This window comes from Symphodus melops (genome assembly GCF_947650265.1).
Source record: "Symphodus melops genome assembly, chromosome: 13".
Taxonomy (NCBI): Eukaryota; Metazoa; Chordata; class Actinopteri; order Labriformes; family Labridae; genus Symphodus; species Symphodus melops.
This window is the reverse complement of record NC_136703.1, coordinates 23541148-23552870: the sequence shown is the minus strand read 5'-3', so window position 1 is coordinate 23552870 and position 11723 is coordinate 23541148. Positions and strand designations below refer to the sequence as shown.

Genomic DNA, 11723 nt, shown 5'->3' with positions numbered 1-11723 from the left:
TAAAGACAGAAAGTCCTGTACAACAAAACTCAACACCAACATGCCGGGCATCATCTGCTGACTGTCATGTGAAAGAGAGGAGGATCTGCTTTGAGGGTCACATTTAACACAATTGTCCTCACAGGAGCAATCATTTTCACCTTTACCATAGCATGCTAGTCTGCTAGCATTTCCTAATCAGACATAGCACAAACCAGGGGTGTCCAAAGTGCGGCCCAGGGGCCATTTGTGGCCCTTGAGTGGATTGTTTGTGGCCCTTGACTTCAAATCGAAGAATCAGAAGATTTTGGCCCCAGGCCTCATCAGATGGCATATTTCGTTCTTTTTTTCTTTTTCATGTTAGCGAGGGAGACCTATAAAAGCCTGACTATTCTTTCCAAAAAATTAGAACACAACAGTTTCCCACTGCAATTAATTATTGTGTATTTACATTATTTTTTGTCAAAATACAAAAAGTTCCTTCCAATATTTAAAAAAAAACAAACCCTGTGGCCCGTGAGCGATTCTAATGCGACAATTTTGGCCCGCAAGAAAAAAAGTTTGGACACCACTGGCACAAACGATACTTACCATTAGACTAGTGCTTTTTTAAAATAGGGGTCCCGTGTGTTATTTTTTACGACATTCTTTTAATTGCTCAACAAAACTACATATATGTAGTAAATTACTCACTCTTACTTTGTTAATTCAAGATCTTGAATCTTGAATTATTGTTGGGACAGAATTTATAAAAGAGAAAAACACACATAGAAAGGAATGGACGAAATCCAAGCTGTTTAATTGTTAATAAAGTAAGGACATATAGCAGTTTATTTAATTTGGGATATTTGCAATCGTAATGTAAAATACATGTTTGGGAATCCTTTAAACTGTTATAAATTTCACAGAAATCCAAAAAACAGTTTTTGAACCACATTAACTACACTTAATCAATATTAACATTATTTAGTCTTATACATAGTCTTACCTTGAATTCCTTGTGTGTTAGACATATACATACAATCTTACATTGTTGGTGGCGATGGTGTGGCTCCAGTCTGAGGTTGAGATTTAAATTGGATGTATCTTGAATTGTGCGTCAGGTTTTCATTAAAACCAGTCAGTCTACGAATTCTGTTTGGAGAAGATTTTATTGCGTATTTAAGGGTAAAGGTTTATTGTGTGTCCCATGTAGCACGTCACAACACAGCAGGATTGTAAAAACAACGATCATTTCACCAAACCAATGATTTCAGAAGAGGTTACATACTGAACATCAATTTCTTATTCTTTTTTTTTTTTTTTAAATAAATGATATTTGTCAAGTTTTTTTTTTAAATCACAAATCAAAACACGTCACTGTGAATTGCAACCTAAACGGCTCTACTGTAAGTTTGATGGCAGCGTGACAGCCGATCAGATTTTTATGTGCACGCTTTACGTCACAAAAATCACAAGACAAAAGCTTATTTCACTTTTTTTCTTCAAATCATTTACGTGTCCGTCTTCAAGTTTTTGTAACATTTTTTTCTTAAGCGACACTAAAAAATAAGCGAAGCCCCGGTTTATGACGTTGTCCTGAATGCTACTCCGTGTCCAGACACATGCAACCTTAACAACTATTGAAGTGTCAAAAAAAAAAAACAGCAATCCTCTCTAGCACAACAGCCTAACCTTCAACAAACACAACATATAAATAGAATCTAAAACGTAAAAAAATGTACAACATGGAGAACATTTGTGACACATCCATTATACAGTACAGAGCTTACCTTCATCATCGTTTCCATAGTACAGATAAAACACACACGGTACATTCAAATAAAAACACACAACATGATCCATAGTATCACAACATCCTTACATAGTAAAGGTTCAAATAGAAGACGTTATTACTACAAATAAGTAAGGCGACTGTGAAAATGTAAATGCAACTTTAAATGATGATTTTGATACTTATAATAAATAAAGTCAGAATTAAGATGATGACTAGAACAAAGAGCAGCAGTTTCCAGATCACCAATATGTGTCAAATAAAACTATACTGCATTATTTTTGGTCCCTGAAATGTAGGGAACATAATTAAAGATGGCTGCCGTTTCTGCTCATGCTCAAGTATCTGAAAACAAAGCAGAAGTTCAGCTTTCTATCTGCATACTTGTTGTCTTTTTTAAAATGTAATTAATTGGAAAACTGAGCAAATAAGAGAGAACAAGAATGTGTCGCTGTTCAGATATTAACCGACTGCTTTTAACAAGCTGTGTTGACTGCACCATCATTCAGACCCTGATTAACTCAAACTTTTCCACAAATTAAAACAATTGATCGTGATTAAAATGAATGAAGACATTCTGTGTAACCAGAGGAGTAAGACTTGATCGGTAAGGGTAGGTTTTGGAAAAGGAGTCTGACCACAGTCGGTCGACGTGAGCTTGTGCTCCTCTCTAGTGTCGGTCTCGTTTTGGTCTTCATGCAGAGCTTCAGGCCAGTTCATCACAGGTAGGGATACTGGTTCAGTTTCCTCTGATAAGAAGCACTGGAGTGATGGAAAGGTGTCCCTCCCAGCGGCATCTGCTGCTGCTGCTGCTGCTGCTGCTGTTGTTGTTGTTGTTGGGGGTGGTTTCCGTACTGTCCCGCAGCAGACCCTCCCAGGGCCAAGCTGCTGCTCTTCTGCAGCAGAGCCAGAGAGGAGTAAGCCCCGCCCGCCCTGTTGTGACGCGATGACACGCCCTGCATCTGATCCACAGCCTGGGACACAGACGCTAGCGCTGCGGAGGCCGGGTAGGCGTAGAGGTTGGGAGTCGAGGTGAAGAGAGGGTTCTCATGAAGTCGGTAGGAGGAGTGCGAGGAGACAGGAGGCGGGTATGTGGGCTGACGCCTCAGGGAACTACCACTTCCTGTTTGGTCGTTGGATGAGGACAGTACAGACTGCTGTACCTGAAACAACAGAGAGGTCAAATGAGGGCTTGTATGAAGGTTTACTATGGACATCCTAAGTTTGTATTTAAATATGAATGAACATAATAGATCTGCTTTTAACCAGCGTCCTCTCATTAAACGGCGGTCTCAACACAAACACCAATCCAGCTGTCGGCTGCGATCCCGAGCCAGTTTCAGTCTAACTACAAGCTAAACGTGTGATTTGACTCAATAAGTATGTGAGGTTTCAGATAATAGAGAGAGGGCGCTAAATCGGCCAAACAAGCCGGATTTGAGGGGAGACACAGTGACCTTGGTTATCGTAGTCACAGCCAATCATATCACTTAATGTCACTACATGTACAGAGATAGAGAAAGCACATAAACGAATATTAACCCCAGAGTAAGGATGCTCGTATCGCATTGTTTTTCTTTCACGCTGAGATGAACAGCCCAAAAGCTTCCCGATGAGCTCATGTGTTGCCATAGCAACAGAATCAGGCTCTGTGTGTTGACTTTGGCAAGCAGAGATCAGCAACATGACAAAGCCGTTACCTGACTCAGGTTCAGAGGCTGAGACCTGCTGGATGCAGCTCGTTGATGCCGATCAGTGCTGGACTCTCCCGATCGACTGGGCTGCTGACCTGACCCCTTCTTGGACTTTCCAGAGCCACTTGTAGGTGGATCTACTGCTGTAAAACCAGGCAGAATACTGTCAGATTATCTGTGATAGACTGGTATGATAGATGAAATGGATCCGTGTCTTTTCAGCTATCAAACTGAGTTCACCATCAAAACACATCGTGTCAAATCAAATGAGAATTCAAAAGAGTAGAAATGGAGATGAATGCAAACACGTGGGCTGCGGACCTGGAGCTGCCGGGGCTTTGTGTGTTGTGCTCTCCCCCGGCTGGCTCTTCACAGAGGGCATGATGACAGCCAGAGCCTTGGCGGGCTGTGAGGCGGTCTTTGGGCTCAGCGGGCTGCTGGTGGACGAGTCTGAGTCATGAGAGTCGTGCACGGTCACACAGCTGATCACGTTGGGCCTCTGGCTTGTTCCAGAGCTGCAGGACAGAAATGTGAATAACCATTTCAGCAACAAACATTTTACTAGCAGTGTGGGGAAAAAAAAGAAAGCTTTTATAGAGGAGAAGTGAGCCCACCATGCAGCGGGGAACTTCCTGTCGTCTTCGTCCTCTGAGTCGCTGTGGATGGTGATGATGCTGACGGCAGGACTGGGCGTGTCGGAGATGACGATGGGCTGCGACTGATCACCAGCATACGCAGATGTGTTGTGGACCACAGTGGACGACACAGGCCTGAAGGACAAAGATGAAAACAAAAATCCATATCTCATTTTTATCTCTGACTCTTATATTGAAGCTCCTGTTGGGGAACTTTCAGCATGTGTCGACCTCTTATATATTTGCCCAAGAGAAGTCACTTAAATCAAAGTGAATCAATAACTGTTTTTTCTGATGGTTTGTTTTCAAGGACGTTAGAAAAAAGTTTGTTTTCCCGTTTTAAGAGTCAGCTGTTCTGAAGTGAAAATGAAGTAAATATTATCGGATGCTTTGTTGGTTTTCAAACACTAAGTGATGATGGCAGCTCTTTGAACTTCAATCAGTTAATTCAGCTGATAGAATGAAATCAGTGTTGTTTGACTCTTTGCTTTGGAAGCTGCAGACTGAGGGTTTTATTAAAGTTGCTGCAGCCTCTCTGTCTTGCGGGCAGAAGAAGTAAAGATCAAACAAAGCGTGCTGAGATTTATGGACCAACGCGGTGTGAATAATGTGAAGGTTTGTCGCTGTGACAGGATACCTGGCTCTGCTCTCTGCGTGGCGAGCCTTTGACCTCTTTCCCTGCTGGGTTCTTGTAGAAGCGGCTCCTGAGTTGTGGTTCTGCGAGGCAGCGTGACGGCCGACTCCGGAGTCCTGCTGACTGACTGCATCGTACTGGTTTCCATGACGACCCCTGTGAAAATAAGAAACGGGTCAGAATGACATAAATCTTTTAGACACAGCAACAAAAAAAACCAAAAAAAAAAACCAGAGAGTGCTGTTAAAAAAAAAAAAAAAAGAGAAGAAAATTATTCACCTCCAGCCCGAAGCTTGTTGGCTTTCAGAGATCGGAGCACCCATGGGTGATTCGGGCACCACAGCCTGCCCCGGGTTGTGGATTGCCATGCCAGGCATCTGCTGCCATGTGGAAGGGATGAGGATCTGCTGTGTGCCAGCAGGCCAGCCCTGCTGCACGAAGGCACACACGCACAAAAAGAGCTATTTCAATTTCTAACTAAGATATAGGAGAGCACCATGCATTTGCACTTTTTATGCATTGTCCATGTTTCTTTATTAAGTATACATGACTCTTCCAGCTACCAAATGTACCTGAAGTCTTTACAGGGACATTAATGTTGTCGCTGGTGGAGTAGGAGAATATTTGGGTTACCAACCAAGGGGTCAGGACCCCTTCAGTTGGTCCCAAGATAAATGTTCAGGGTCATGACAAGATAAATGAGGAAGGAGAGAAGCAAAACAAAGTTCTGCCACACAAAAATGTGTATTAATCTTTTTGTACTTCTCTTTAAACTTGACTGCTTTTCTTTCTTCAAATGCTCATTTTTATATCATTAGACTCCAAAAGACCAAATAAATGAAATCATCTGTGAGGCAAACACAAGAAGGTGTCTTAAATAGAACTGCAAACAATTCAGAGATATCTGAAAACATGATGAGGGACTCAAACTACACAAATGTTTCAGTGATTACAAGCCAAAAAGGGCTGGAAGCATTTCAACAATGTGTGTGATCCTGATCCTGTATTTGATTGTCTACAAACCCCTCTAATTCGGCCCTGCTCAGAACAGGCTGTTTCTGTGTCTGTAGCTTTAAATATGTAAATGAGCTGTGCCTGACCACGACCCCCCCCCCCCCCCCGGAAGGGCTCGGGTGAACTCAGGCTTTCTTGCTTTATGTCCTATTGTTCACAGTGAGAAGGCAGACTCAGAGGGCAGATCAAACACCTAGCTGTGGGAGTGTCACCCACCTGGGGGAGGGGCTACTGCCCTTTGTGATGTCATGAAGGGAAAATCTCCAAATTTGCACCTGTTTGAGCACACAGGCTAAAGACAGACTGTAGACCCATATTAGTGTTAGAGAAACCTGCTGGTAAAGTGAATTCTTTTTGCATAACATATGACCTTTAACATTGGGCTCTACCTGTGTCAGCATGCTGGGCTGGATGTGAAGAGACTGGGAGGACTGGTTCTGAGGAACTAAAGGAACAGAGTTTTCCATCCTCACTGGGTAGCCAGACGGCTTACTTGATGTTTGAAGACCTTTGAGCAGAGGATGATAACTGGTGAGACTTCCATCACATATATGAAGGTTTCTACTTGTACAGTTTACAGGCTGTGTGTGAACATGACACAGACGTGTGGCGTCCTCACCCTGGATGGTCGGGGGACACACGATAAGTGTTTGCTGGAAAGGCTCGGTCTGAGTGCAGAGCTGGGTGGGTCTGGTCTGCAGGGGGACGCCCTGCTGGGTCAGGCCCGGGATGTTTATGGTGGCCTGCTGGTAGAGGCCGGGTTGGTAGTTCAGCAGAGGGACGTTACTGCTGAGGGACAGGGACTGGCCTCCGGTCGACGTCATCTGTGACACAAAATGAAAAGTTCAAGGCCTGGAAATGTGAGTCGAGTTAATCTAGGACGGCCTTTAAACAAAAATCACACACAGAAAACCGAGCATAGAAATGAAAGGAGTCTGCAGAACTTAAAATAAATGCTGATGATTCTTATCTCTTGTACATCCGATAAGAGGTGAAAATTACGGCTCATTCCCTCTGAATTGAATTTAAAAAAACACCACCATAAAAAACCATCACTGAGGACAAGGCAAGAGAGTTTTTCATTATCTGTTAGGATTTAAAACACTTCAGGAGAAATGTTGCTTGTGTTGTTTTAGTCCATGACAATGGAGATTATAGTTGGCAACATTTATATTATAAAAATACCTTGATACTATTTCCAAATACTGATCGTAGAGAATTGACTTCATGACTGCAATGTTCACACACGCGCTGAGGCCGAGATGTAGATTACAGAAGTTCTTACCTGATTGTGCTGGTTGAGTTGGCTGCTGAAGGTGACGGTGAGGTTGGTGGCTGCACTCGGGGTGTTGTTGCTGGCGAACATATTTTTCCCGTTCTCGAAGGCGCTGCATCTGCGTTTACATATGTCCATGTTCTGGAAGCAGGACTTCACACTATCAAAGACAAAAAAAAAAAAAAATCAAACAAGAACACTGATAGAATCCTGCAAAGGCAAAACTGAACCAGCAGACACAAGCGTCGTTCCTGTTGTGTCGTCTTACTGCGAGCTGTGAGGGAAGTGCAGCAGGTGTGTCATGGTGACAAACGGGTGGTTCAGCGTCTTCATGGGAGTGATTCGTTTGTCTGCGTCGAGGGTCAGCATCTTCTTCAGCAGGTCGATGAACTCTCGCCTGTCGGCTTTCTCTGCTAAAATATCGGTGCCCTCCAGGGTCGTCATGTTCACCTGCAGAGGAAAGGGGGAAAGAGGTGTTTGTTTGTGCGAGACTGCAAAGCTTCCTCGTAACGTCAACGTATCAAAACACATTTAACATTTAAAGGTCTGTGAATGCAGCAGAGGAGACTTACGCCCCTGTTAGGATTTAAAAAGACGCAGAGTCAGTAAACGTCTCCTCCCTCACCTGCATCATGTCATCGAGACAGTTGAAGATGTATTTTCTCGCCTCCTTTGACTTGATGCCCATTTCTGCCTCGTGCTCTGAAGGCGTCTGCAGGAAAACAACAACAGCGAGAGCTCAGTAGGTGTGCTTGTGCTTGTGCTTGTGACGGGCGAATCCCCGAGGAGTGACTCACTTTGAGTCTCCAGAGGGGGTAGCTGGAGTCGGGGCCCCTGTTGAAGAAGCGGCTGGTCTTTGTTCCTGCACTCAGCAGGTACTCTGCAGGAAGGCCCTGAGTCTGGGATATGTACCGAATCTGAGAGAGACGACAGAAGAATGTCAGCAGAGACAAACTCAGGGACACCTGAGGGACATTTATGTTCGCTTCTTGTTGGGTTAGACAAGTATTACATGTGACGACATTTTTGAAATTCATAAAGTGACGAAAACTAACTGACAAGGTGGCCAGACATGACCTTTTACACTCAGCATGCATTCACAACCATAAAAAAAACAACAAGTGCTTAAAACCTCCTAAAGGAGAAGTTGGACATCTAAAAATTTTGTTTCATATGTAAGAGCCCAAAGATGGTTTGAAATGTTTAGCATAGAAACTAGATGGACAGGTGGCAGTAGGGACTTGTTCTGGGAGCAGGGGGGTTGCTGGTTCAAGTTCTGGTGCAGACCAGCTGCACTCAGGGTGTTGCTGCCCTTGAGCAAGGCACTGAACCCTCAACAGCTCTGGTGCACTCCCTTTTGCATCAGCTCGAGTCTCACATCTCTCCACTAATGCATGTCCACAGCTCCTCGCGAGTATGAAGGCAGAATTCCCCCTCTGCGATTAATAAATGATTTAAAGAAGTCAAATGAAAACCTCGTATTAAAGACCCAGCCTGGTAAACACCTTTAGATGTGCTTATATCGAGAATGGTATAAACCTACTGATCCTGCTCCTGAGAATAAAATGAATAAGTGAATGAATAGATGAGTCAGTGTAGGTCCTGTTCGTGACGTGCACATAGAAGAAGCAGGATCACTATAGGGTGTATACATGCATGCTGTGCAGCTGACCTGATCGTACTCGGAGGCCCCGGGATAAAGAGGCCATCCCAGGAAGAGCTCCGCAATGACGCATCCCAGAGACCACATGTCGATGGCTTCACAGAAAGGAAGGCCCAGGATGATCTCTGGAGCTCTAGAAGCACATGGAAAGTGAGCACAGATAAAAATCAAGGATGTTTGACTTGTAACGAACACAGAAGTTATTAACCAGGTCGCACGCTCACCTGTAGTACCGTGACTGCAGGTAGGTGGAGCACACCGCTTTGGACACGTGGCTGGCAGAGCCGAAGTCGATGACTTTCACTCTGTACGGCTGCCTCAGAGGATCCACTAACATGATGTTCTCGGGCTTCAGGTCGGCGTGGATCAGGCCGAGGCTCTTCAGCTTCATCAGCGCCGTGGCCACCTGCTGCAGGATGGGCCGTATGCACTTGAGCATCAGAGGGCTGAACTTGCTGTGCTTCAGGAAGTCGTAGAGGTTCTGCTCCAGCATCTCGAACACAAGGCACGTGTGGTTCTTGTGCTGGAAACACTCGTAGGAGCGCACAAAGTTGAACTCGTCTGCGTTCTCCGTGCTCAGCCTGCTGAGGATGCTCACCTGCAGACCAGAGAGGAGGGTGGATGTGCATGCATGTGTTAATTATTATTATTACCCATACTGCTTTGGGGGATATTTCATCCCAGGCTCAACATTCCTGTCAACACAACAAACTCACCTCAATTTGACCTTGCCGGGCATAAGAGGGGTGGTTCTTCAAAATTTTAATTGCCACTATCTCGTTTGTGCCTCTCTTCCAGCATTTTGCCACCTGACCGAAGGTCCCCCGCCCCAGGAACTCCAGCACCTCGTAGCTGTTAGACATGGAGCACAGGATCTCATGCTGCACCAGCTGGTAGTCGCCCTCGCTGTGGGAGTTGCTGCTCTTGGTTGTCGAAGTGGAGTGTGCTATGGACTGAGCTGTCGTGGTTCCTCCTCCTCCTCCTCCTCCACCGGCCGTGCGGTTGGAGACGACGGGAGCAGAGAGCTCCTCCAGGATCTGGACGCTGTCGCTGCTGTCCACCTCCTCACTCTTCCTCTTCAGGCTGTACTGCTTGTGGTAGAGGTCGCACGGGTGGGAGGAGGACTCTGCATCCTTCACACGCCGACTGGAGGAGGACGAGGAGGACGAGGAGGACGGAGGTCCACGAAGGCTGCCGGTGCTGTCTGCCGCCCGCACCACCGTCTGCTCCCTGGATGCAGCTGTGGGCGGCTGCACTTGGTTGGAGTTGTAGACCTGGTTGAAGTTGGAGTCAGAAGTGGAGGGTGCAGCTGCCTGGGATGGGCTCTGCTGGTAGTAACCATTATCTCCCAGCTGGTTCGACGCATCCCAGGTGGGGTTCTCCACTTTAAGCCTCTTGGAGCGAGAGTAGGCACTGGAGGACACGGAGGGAGAGGAGAACGCCTGGAGCTGCGACGACATGTCTGCGGATAAAAGCAAACACCGTCAATAACAACTTAAGAAGAATATGTTCATTTAAAGGGCAACATTGGAGGAAAACTTTTGGAGGAAATGCATACCAGTTAAACACGACAACCAACGTAGTGTAAGCTTCCATAAAAAAGTAGAATTACCACCTTTCTAAAAATGTTGAAAAAAAAAATGCAGAAGTTTAGTAAAAGTAGAATTGATTGCCGAGCTGTTTTATTATTTATTATTAACCTTTATTTATCCAGGAAAAATCCCACTGAGATTAAAAACCTCTTTTTCAAGGGAGTCCTGGCCAAGAGGCAGCAAACATTACACAGTCAGACTCACAACATACAGACAATTAACAGAAATGAGACAAGACAATGAGTAATAAAACATTTTTAAAAACAGTTACAAGTAAAGGAGTGTGTCTCAAGTTCTCTCAGCTTGGATTTAAAAGTTTGGTCTCCTATGCATTAGATTGCATAGGTGTTGTGGCGCATTGGGGTTTATATAATAGATTTATAAACAGTATACTATTTTTAATCAAAAAAAGATTTTTAAAAAATGATGTCAAATATTGTAAAAAATGCACAAAATGTATTTGTTATAATCAATATTAAAATGAATTATGGATAAATCTTGGACCATAGCCTCAGATAAGTTAAAAACATCATTGCACAGCTGCATTGTCTGCTGGTCTGTGCACGCCTCTCCTGCAGTCTGACAGTGAAAAGCTTCACCTTTACCTGTATGTGATGAGTGAACACACCGGCGCAGATCTGACATCTAAGGCCTCTCCATCATCCTCTCTCCGGGCTCTGAGTGCTGCTGCAGCGGATCAGCAGAGCTCGTTCGCCGCCTGCTGCAGATGGAGCTCCGTGGCAGGATGAGAGGAGGGCTCAGCTAACAGCCTGCGAGCTAACTACGAGTCACCGAGTCATATCTGACTCGAATCCGCCGTCACATCTCGAGTCAAGCGAACACACGGTGCATAATGTCCCTGGAGGTGTCACACAGCATCATGATGAGACAGAGCTCCATCACCAGCACCACAGTCAGTCTGACTGTTCAGAGGACTTCCTGCTCTGTCGACGTCACGGTGTGACGTAACGAGCGTCAACAGAGAGGAGAGTTTACAGAACTTATGATCAGAAGAGTGAAGAAGACCTTTCAGTGTGGGATATCAGTCCTCTTTTCCTTTTCCCGCAAGTGCCCAAAAAACATGTTAACATCAGAGCAGACATAGATTAGAGTCTTTACTGAGCAGGTAAATTACTGAGCAATAAATTACTATATTTATAAATATAAATATATAAATAAAATGAATATAATAAATTAATAAATAATAATAAATAAATAACAATAAATAATAATAATAAATAATAATAAATAAATAACAATAAATAATAATAATAATAATAAATAAATAATAAATAATAAAATAAATATACTATAATTATAAATTACTGAGCAACACACTCTTACAAACTGTACAGGTGTGTGTGTGCACTAATAGTCCAGGAAATATGATTATATATTATACATATTTCCCTGTATGGATACACATTGAACATTTTATTTTAAGACATCCACCTGTCTTCGC

General features: G+C 44.1%; 1 protein-coding gene across 3 annotated transcripts; it reads right to left on the bottom strand.

Moving 5' to 3' along the window:
• Nucleotides 1–1111: 1111 nt before the first annotated feature.
• Nucleotides 1112–11225, bottom strand: hipk1a (homeodomain interacting protein kinase 1a). 3 transcript variants are annotated; one of them, XM_079360417.1, is made up of 16 exons: nt 10867–11225; nt 9386–10131; nt 8894–9267; nt 8679–8802; nt 7804–7923; nt 7632–7718; nt 7275–7456; nt 7016–7166; nt 6350–6554; nt 6120–6238; nt 4996–5147; nt 4720–4872; nt 4062–4217; nt 3769–3962; nt 3454–3590; nt 1112–2916 (listed from the first exon to the last, which is right to left on the bottom strand). In XM_079360417.1, the coding sequence occupies exons 1-16, from the start codon at nt 10904–10906 to the stop codon at nt 2473–2475; spliced, it is 3384 nt and encodes a 1127-aa protein (XP_079216543.1). In that variant the 5' UTR covers nt 10907–11225; the 3' UTR covers nt 1112–2472. The 3 variants fall into 3 exon arrangements, with proteins under 3 accessions (XP_079216543.1, XP_079216544.1, XP_079216545.1); XM_079360418.1 differs by having other exon boundaries at nt 3454–3587; XM_079360419.1 differs by having other exon boundaries at nt 4996–5144.
• Between the last annotated feature and the right edge of the window lie 498 nt (nt 11226–11723).

What these genes read in the sequence shown, in the direction of transcription:
- hipk1a (XM_079360417.1), bottom strand. Translation starts at nt 10,906, where the DNA reads ATGTCAGATCTGCGCCGGTGTGTTCACTCATCACATACAG. An exon ending in ACCCCCTCTGGAGACTCAAA is followed by an intron (nt 7,719 to 7,803) that starts GTGAGTCACTCC and finishes GTTTTCCTGCAG; the next exon opens with ACGCCTTCAGAGCACGAGGC. An exon ending in CACTTCCCTCACAGCTCGCA is followed by an intron (nt 7,167 to 7,274) that starts GTAAGACGACAC and finishes TGTCTTTGATAG; the next exon opens with TGTGAAGTCCTGCTTCCAGA.